Genomic DNA, 9,557 nt, shown 5'->3' on the forward strand with positions numbered 1-9,557 from the left:
CTATCACGTTTATTACCGACTTGTGCTTCTAATTCTTTTCACCGTCCTCCTCCCGCATGGATTGCTTACCCTTATCAGCGGCTTTTCCCCCGTCTAGACTTGCCATTCCTTTCTGTTCAGCCGCGCTTGGCCTGCGCCACTGGTTAGGGGGCAGTGGCCGACCGCGCTTGATGAGTGCCTCGATTTCTTCCTTTGAATCTTCGCATTCCTCCGTGGAGTGAGTGTTCATGCGGTGGTATCGGCAGTAAGGCTGGGGATTTGTGCCAACCACTTGGGGCCTATCGCCAGGACGGATAGGCGGGGGCATAGGTAACGGGGCGCGAACCTCGTGGACGGGCTGTGCCAACAGCCGCGGGGCAGGAGCTCCTAGTCGATCCATGATACGACGAGCTCTCACACGAGTGTCGCCTTCCTCCGCTGCTCGCCCCTCGCGGGAATTGTCCGCTCAGGGTCTTTTGGAAGAAACTTCCAACTTGCGTTTCTGTCTGACCGCCTCCTCGGTGTCGGCCAACTGGTTGGCCCACTGGATGGCCTCCGTGTATGTCTTGGGTTTCTCCTCCTGCAATCGACTATAGTACCCGTCCACTCTCAGAGATTCGGTAAAGAACGTCAGGGCTGTCTGGTTGTCCAGGCCATCTACCGTTTGCGCCTCTTTCTGCCGTCGCGCAATATACTTGCGCAGGCTTTCCCCTTCGTCTTGATGCACCCTGGCCAAGTCCGAGACAGACCTCTTGGGCTTCATACTCCCGGCAAAGTGTGTCAGGAACTGGGTGGCCAATTCCTCGAAAGTATTGATAGATCCCGGGGAGAGCCTGAGGAACCACCTCTGAGCCAGCCCGGTCAATGTCGGGAAGAACACCCGACAGATCATCGGGGCGTCAGCCCCGATTACCTGCATCTTGGCCTGGAAGCTGATGACGTGGTCACGTGGATCCCCCGAGCCATAAAAAGTGGGATGATCGGACAGCTTGAATCCGGCCGGTGCATTGTAAGTTTGCACTTGCGCTAAGAAGGGCGAGGCGGTCAGGTGACTATCAGCGACCAGTCTGTCTCTCCCTTCAACCATCTGCTGCAGCTCCTGCACAGCGGCGAATAGACCGACCATCTCGGGGTTATTTTGGTCGGGTAGAACGGATGACTCCCCTATGCCCTCCGTAGCTTCTCGCCTTTGTCGTGCAGCCAACCTCCTTTGAATGATGGCTCGCGGCTGCACTCTGACCGACCGGGCGGGGAGGTGTTTCCCAGCCCACTCACCCAAGCGCTCCAGGATTGACTGCGCTGGGGCTGCGGGTCCTAGTCGGGAGTGCGACGAGCGGTTGGCTTGCTGATTGACAGGTGGAATACCCCCCAAGTGCTCGGAATGTTCGGGCACTGCCCGAGGGTTCTCTGTGGGAACTGATTGTGCGGGTTGTTGAATCTTGTTTGGGGGTGCTTGGCCTCGCCCGTGCGTGTACGAGTCGAATGCTTGCACCAACAACTCTGTGAAGTTGGCTTGGGCCTGAGCGACAGGCGTTGACGGGTCCCCCCCCTGAAGGCGCGGGAGTCGGCGCGACAGTACGCGCAGTATGTGCAGCCGACTGCTCCCTGGAAGCGCGGTGGTTTAGCTGCTCCCTTAGGTCACCAATGGAAGCGCGACTGCTGGCGGGCAGTTCTGGCGGGTTTGCGACAACTACAACATGCCCGTTAACTGGCTGGACGGCGGCGTTCGGACCGGTGTTGCGATTGCTATGTCTCATACGTGCCATCAATAGAGCTCAAGAACGGGACCTTTTGTATCGATCCCCACAAACGGCGCCAAAGTTGGTTTTCACAGCCTCGATGTCCGTTCGGCAGGCCAACACTACCGAAAGATGTGTTTGCGAGATGATGAAAATAAGAGATAAAACATCTAAGAGAGAGAGAGAGAGAGAATAATGCGATATTATTTCTCTAGGGGTTTGCCCTTAAAAGTGCCGTTCCCGATACATGGTGATCCCGGGGGGGATATTTATACATGAACGCGGGGTTCGTTTATGGCAAGTAGGGTTGACGTGAGGCCAATCCTAGAGACGAGTAGGGCTGACGTAGCCATCTACTTATTACCATAAACCGTCTAGACTAATTAAGGAAGCTACTTAAATCAACAAAGACTGCTTTCGTAGGATCTGCTGATGTCCGTTTTTGGGTACGTGCCCAGTCAGGAATGCCCGGCTGCCATGGAGTTTCTTCTGGGGCCATCGTATCTAGGCGAGGACACTCCGCCTCCGTAGCCTGGTCTCTTAGTCGGGTTTAGGGTGGCGCCTGGTCGGGGACACATCGCCTGCGTAGCCTGGTCGTCCTCTGAATCCGCTTGGGTATTCAGCTGGAGACACGCCGACTTCCGAGGCTAGTCGCCCAACCGAGCCTCGTCCGAGAGCCCGCCCGGGGACGCTCCAACTACTGAGATTGGTTGCTGAAGGATGAGCAACTGTTGTTGTCAGACGTCTTATAAGATGACCGAGAAAGGTCCTGGAATCCCCTTCATGCTGAGTATCGGACCATGCTTTGACCCGGCTGCATTGCCTGACTTTCCCGTCCTGGCGGCTAACCTGGGGTATCTATCAACACCAATCTATATCTATATACTATTAATAAAAGTAAAATCCTCATTTTCAACTTTCTTGTCCAAACTAATATGAATATTAATTAATATATACTCTATGTTATTAATAAAGTAAAACTTTTCTCTTTAATTTTCCCGCTCAAACTTTTCTTAATATTAATTAATTAATTTATTGGTAAAAGAATGAGTAAAGCTTAATTGATAACAAAATGTTATATGAAAATTAATTAATACTCTGTATCTATTAATTGGTAATATTCTTTGGAAATTATGCTTAATATCGTAATTTTATAAAGAAATAATTATTTATTAATTATTATGTAATTTTATAAGGAAATAATCATTTATTAATTATTATTTACACCAATAATAATAATTCGAATACTGATTTTACACCAATCTATATCTATATAGTATTAATAAAAGTAAAATCCTCATCTTCAACTTTCCTGTCCAAACTAATATAAGTATTAATTAATCTATACTCTATGTTATTAATAAAAGTAAAACCTTCCTCTTTAATTTTTCCGCTCAAACTTTTCTTAATATTCATTAATTAATTTATTGGTAAAAGAATTAGTAAAGCTTAATTGGTAACAAAATATTATATGAAAATTAATTAATACTCTGTATCTATTAATTGGTAATGTTCTTTAGAAATTCTGCTTAATATCGTAATTTTATAATAATAAAATAATTATTTATTAATTATTATGTAATTTTATAAGGAAATAATGATTTATTAATTATTAATTACACCAATAATAATAATTTGAATACTGATTTAACACCAATTTATATCTATACTATTAATAAAAGTAAAATCCTTCTCTTAAACTTTTCCGCCCAAAGTAATATAAATATTAATTAATCTATACTATTAATAAAAGTTGGTGTTATTGGATTCGGATAATAAACAGTTGCTTTGGTAGAGTTGGAGAAGTTGTTATCTTTGTGGGAGAAGAGCCCGATGAACTTTTCAGAAATGCCAATTCCAGACGAAAGCAACATGGGTCTTGATGGAAAATAAGTTGATAGCCGAAGAGTTGGCGTATGACAATGAATCGTTGAAGAGAGCATGAAATGTTGGTAACACAATTGACGTACAAGCAAAAGAATGTCTATAACTCTATGATGAATGATATTTATTATAATGGGGGTGGATTGCTCTTTGTGTATGGTTACGGAGGAACAGGCAAGACGTTCGTGCGGAGAACGTTATCGTCAAAGATAAAGAGCCGCGGTGATATTGTTCTCAACGTTGCTTTGAGTGGAATAACATCTTTGCTCTTGCCGGGAGGCAGGACGGCGTGTTCCAGATTTGCTATACCACTCTTTTTGAACGAAGATTCCACGTGCAATATATCGCAGTGCACTCACCTTATTGAGCTTATAATACAGAGCAAATTGATCATATGGGATGAAGCACCGATGATGCAGAAACACTATTTTGAGGTTTTGGATAAAACCATGATGGATCTATTGAGGTTCGTCATACCGGGTAATGCTGAAAAGACATTTGGTGGAAGACAGTAGATTTGGGTGGCGATTTTAGACAAATTCTTCGCATTATTTCAAAAGCAACGAGGTCAATAGTTGTCGGAGCCACTATTAATTCTTCCTACATCTGGACAACTTGCAAGGTATTGAGGCTCACGAATAACTTGAAACTACGGAGCTTAGCTTCAAAGGAAGATAGACGTACAGTTGATTAGTTTTCAAAATGGATTGCAGACATCGGAGATGGGATTACAGGGGTTGTAAACGACGGTTTGACTAAGATCAATATTCTGGCATGGTTTCTATTGAAGTGTGGACCCGATCCAATAGCAACTATAGTGGAAAGCACCTTCCCAAGCACGAGATATGACATGCTTGATGAGTCGCACCTAGAAGGCCGAGCGATCCTCTCACCAACTTTAGATGTCTTTGATGAAATTAATAAGTACATTTGCGGCATGAACACTGCAGAAAGATCGAACATATATTAAGTTGTGACTCTTTGTGTAAGGCAAAATCAGACAGTGAAAATCTATCTGATAGTGTAAATACCACGTAATGCGGTTAAAGTAAGAAGCACGACCAAGTTAAAGCAAATAAAGTATTTTATTGATCGTGAAGAGGGACCTAATACAATCTAAATGACTATTCCGAGGGCCGACTGACTGCTGTCGGGCAGCTCTGTAAATAGCCTATCGATCGTTCCAAAAGTCCCTCACACTGTTGCCGCCGCGGGTATTTATAGCCGCTAGGCCGGAGACACAACTCCGGCCGGCCGGCATGTAACCCACGTAGCAACCACGTGTCTCCACCCGCGAGCCCTGCCTGTCAGCGCGTAACGTTGCCACGTCGGTCAGGAGATGCACCGGTCGGGTCCGACTGGGTTCCTTCAGGAATATCCGACCTGTAAACCTGCATAAACAATAATAAAACACATGGCATGTCGGTCGGGGTATTCCCTACCAAGAGCCCCCCCCCCCCCCCCCAAGCCCGGGAAAAAATGGGCCGGGATGAAAAAGTCCAATCAACCGCCGCCAAACCCGACCGGACAGCTGTCATTCTGTTTTGCCACGTGTCGGCTTCTGCGCACCTCAGAGACTGCAACGGTCGCCTCGGAGTCCGGAACGGTCACCTCGCGCAAGTGGGCCGTTTCCCGCCCAAATGTTCTCCTATAAATAGACCCTTCTGAGATTCATTTGAACTTCTACCAACCCTCTAAGTCAATCGGAGCATCCCAAGCAAGCAACTCCAAAAGTCGGTCGAGCAATTGGAACTTCAGCTTTTCAGCGAACTGCAATCACTCGGTAAGTTCTCTCTCCTTTAGCTTTTTACTTTTCTGCTTTACATTACCTCACAATGGCCGACTACAGGCCCTAACTGACCACGACTGGGTCGTACCTGACCCTAACAAAATCCTGACCGCCCTTTAGGAAGACAGAATGTCGGACACAGACAGTCAGAACGTCTCAGGCGCGGACTATGATGACGCGGTCGAGCAGCTGAGTGAGGAGATAGATATTGAGGCGTCTTCACCAGAGGTCGTTCAACGACCACAGAAAGCCTTCGAGCGACAAAGGTCGTCTAGCTCGGAGGGGTTATCCAGCTCGAGTGGATCGGGCAGCGGAAGCGGGGAAACTACTACGAGCGAGCAACGCTCCCCGACTGAAGCTGATGCGGCCCAACATAATGAAGATCCGTTAAGATTACAAATTGGTCCAACCACAAGATTCGAGGCCCAAATCAGCTTTATTATTTGTGGTCATCATTATTTTAAATTGTTTAGAATTAAAGAGAAAACACTAGTTTGTATTTAGAAAGGATTCCTTAAATCCCTTTCTAAATGAAACTCTATTTACTTGTTTTCTAGATTAGGTTTAGGACTCTTTTTCCCATTGTATTTAGAATTATAATGCTGTCCCTATACCTATAAATAGGGCACATCCATATCAGTTTTGGCAGGCTTCAATTTAATAAAATTCTTAAGTTTTTCTTTACACTTGTGTAAGAAACCTTATGGCTAATTGTGGACTCAATTAGTGGCTAGTCGTGGACTTGACTAGTAAATTGATTTGTGGACTCGAATCAATCTTACTTTCTTCAACCTTAGATTTAGGTTCGTGGACTCGTTCTTGAATCGAAGGAAACTAGATCCGACTCTAGTTGATTGAAGATTGCATCATCGAGGTACTTGAAGCTACAATGGGATTCTTCCAAGTCTTTGAGGATTCAAGACAAAGGGTTTCTCGTGAGGTTTAAGGTATTTTGATCCAACTCTATCTTTACTTTGAGAGCATTCTTTGGGACAATATTCGATCTTTATTTGAACCTTGGATTAGGTTCATATCAATTTGGTATCAGAGCCTAGGTTTATCTCATTCTTATCTTACATACTACTTTTTTTTTCGTGTCTTATTCATAAAAAAACCCTTAAAAAATTTCCTTTGCATTCTTGATTGTGTTCTTGAATCTTGATCCATGTTCTCCAGTTTCCTGAAAAACAATCCCGAAAGAGTTTTCCCTTTTTCCCGTCTAATATCAACGAGACCTCACACCTCCTAAGCACCATATTACCCAAAATTCTGTCAAGAAAACAACCCCATCTCACCCTTACCTATATTCAAAGCGCATTTACGCACAATCACGTCGAAATTACACCCTGTCCAGATTTTCGCGTTCTGTGACCAGTTTCAAAGAATGACCTATATCTCGAGATCCACTGGTTATTTTTATCTGAAATTTGGATATGTTTTAGATCTCTTCTGGGGAGTTCTATTTATATATTATATACTTTCTAATTCTTTACGGTCATTGAGATATTGATCTTCGAAGTAAGGGCAGCGTTTCTGTTTTTTCTGGGTGATTCTTGAAATTCTTGATTCTGTTTTGAAGTGCTTGTGTGGAACCACTTGGTCCAAAATTTTTGGTGATATTTACAGTAATTATTTGGAGGTTATTTATCAAAAAAATCAAAAAAAAATCAAGAAAGTTGAAAAAAAAAAAGCAAAAAAGAGAAAGCAATAAAGAAGAAGAATAAGGTTGGGGAAAGAATTTGGCTGGTAGGAGAATTTTGGAGGGACAAGGAAGGGGAAATTATAAGGTTGGAAGGAGTTCTTTAATGATTCCTAATTGGTTGTGGTACACGTGAACCCCTTTTATATTCTATTTGTCTCTATCTTTTGATATTGGTCTTGCATATCTTTCTGCCATACTTCCTTCTTTAGTTTCCTTTTTCTTTCAAATCTTATTTAGTTTCTTTGCTCGTATTGTCCTTTTTCTTTGCTTCTTGCTCTCAATTTTATTACTTAACTCGCGATACACCCTTACTCTCAAAGACTTGTGAAGTTTTCCAAGGTACGTTTTCTTGAACTTTGAGGTTGAATCCATATCAACTTGAGTTTCGGACTAGAATTTTCATTTTTGGAAAAAAGGCTTGTGAGAGTATCTGCCACTTGGAGTGATACACAAGTGGAGTGTGTGTTTGTAAGAGTGTAGTGTTCCCCCAGAGCCATATAATCCACCTCTTACCCGTGAGCTGAGAATAGAGAGGGAGCGAGCCAACTTTTTGGTTTCACTAACGTGATTACTCACACATCTTCTTGTTTTTAGATTTTTTTCCCTCTACAGATGGCTGAACAAGTTCCAAACCTGCCCCAGAAATTAGAACAAAAAATAGACAGGTTACTCAAAAGAATGAATAATTTGGAGCAACGCTCACAACAAGTGCAACCACCACACAATGATGAGCGACACCTGCCACCAGCAGGAAGAGTGGATCCTAGATGTCAAAGGATCCAGCAGCGTAATACGGAGTTAGGAAACATTACATATGAAATTCCTAACTTCACCGGTGAGAAAGGACATACCGAATACATAGAATGGGAGAATGCTATTGAAACTCTTTTTTATTTAAAGCACTATTTTGATCTTACAAAAATTAGGCTAGTTGCTACATCTTTTAAGGGGTATGCTTTGTCTTGGTGGCAAAAAAGAAATAGAGAGAGAGTTGCTAATTTTATTCCCTATGAATCTTGGGTTCAAGTGAGGGAAGATATGCGCCTAACCTTTCGTCCTAAATCTTTTTTGTATAATCTTGAAAGAAAATTGCAGGGAACGATGCAAGGAACAAAGTCAGTTGACGAGTACCACCAAACTATAAATATTTTGCTTAAACAGAGAGACATACATGAAGAAGAGACAAAAACTGTTGCTCGTTTCGTTCATGGATTGAACTTAGAAATTCGATGTGGAATGAGTTTTCAGAGATATGACACCCTTTATGATGCCTTGTATGCTGCACGTGAATCTGAGGTAAAAATCAAAGAGATGAAAATGTACAAGTCCAAAAATGATGCATCGAGATGGAACAACACTCGTTCCACCTCTCACAAGCGTGATGAACATCCTCCTCCAAGAGATGATTCACGAGACAAAGGTAAGCAAAAGGTAAGTGAGGCAGTGAGGCCTCAACATGATAGAGAATTGATTTGTTATAGATGTAATGAGAGAGGCCACATAGCTCGTGATTGCCGTAACAAAAGGGTAGTTAAGATAACAACACAATCTGAAAAATTTACTTCTTGTCTTGAATCTGAGGATAAGGTATGTGACCATTTTGAAACCCCCAATGAACATGTTGAGGGAGAACCTTTCATACCTTTAGATTTTGATTCTAAATATGCTGATAGTGAGTCTAGTCATACTCTTGTTGTTAAGGAGGTTTTGAATGTTCACCCTTTAAAAGAATATGAGTCTCAAAGAGAAAATATATTTTGTGCTAAAGGGTCAATTAAAGAGAATGCTTGTGCTATGGTAATAGATTCTAGAAGTTGCACAAATGTGGCTAGTGCAGCTATGGTTAAATTTCCCCAGTTACCTTTGCTTAATCATCCAAATCCTTATTGTTTGCAATGGTTAACTGATGTAGGAGAAGCTAGAGTAACCAAACAGGATCTTATTCCTTTATCTATTAACAGTTACTCTGATGAAATCTTGTGTAATAATATCCCAATGCAGGCTGCTCATATCTTGTTAGGTAGATCATTGCAATTTGACAGAAAAATAAGTTCTGATGGAATGAGGAACACTTATGTGTTTCACATGAATGCAGTTACATATTTCTTGCCTCGTTTGTATCCTAAACAAGTAGAAGAAATTCAATTGACATTGATGAAAGCTCTCAAACCAGCCTCAAAGAAGGAAGAAATCAAAGAGAGAAAAGTGGAACCTCCATGTTTGGAATTGCAATCACCACTCCAATCCTCTAACTCAGTTTGTAGCCAAACAAAGGGACCACAATCAGTGATACAGTGGAAAGGACCAGCCCAAGGTGTTAAAGTGCAACCTCTCTTGGTAACTAAAAAGGATAGTATGCAAGAGAAAGGAAGGGGAGTCACTTTCTACTCACTTTTATTCCAAAAGCATGCATTATTATTCTCTAGATTTCTTTGCCATGTTTCTATTAATGACATACTTGCTA

The 9,557-nt window shown here is 42.6% G+C and overlaps 2 protein-coding genes across 2 annotated transcripts; one reads left to right on the plus strand and one right to left on the minus strand.

Annotated features, from left to right (window-relative positions):
- Window positions 1-445: 445 nt before the first annotated feature.
- LOC109189301 lies at window positions 446-1,105 on the minus strand. Its single transcript, XM_019340094.1, has one exon. It carries the CDS (start codon window positions 1,103-1,105, stop codon window positions 446-448), a length of 660 nt encoding a protein of 219 aa, XP_019195639.1.
- A 2,559-nt stretch (window positions 1,106-3,664) lies between these two features.
- On the plus strand, window positions 3,665-4,117 carry LOC109189302. Its single transcript, XM_019340095.1, has one exon. It carries the CDS (start codon window positions 3,665-3,667, stop codon window positions 4,115-4,117), a length of 453 nt encoding a protein of 150 aa, XP_019195640.1.
- Window positions 4,118-9,557: the final 5,440 nt, after the last annotated feature.

This window comes from Ipomoea nil, unplaced genomic scaffold (assembly GCF_001879475.1).
Source record: "Ipomoea nil cultivar Tokyo-kokei standard unplaced genomic scaffold, Asagao_1.1 scaffold1525, whole genome shotgun sequence".
Taxonomy (NCBI): domain Eukaryota; kingdom Viridiplantae; phylum Streptophyta; class Magnoliopsida; order Solanales; family Convolvulaceae; genus Ipomoea; species Ipomoea nil.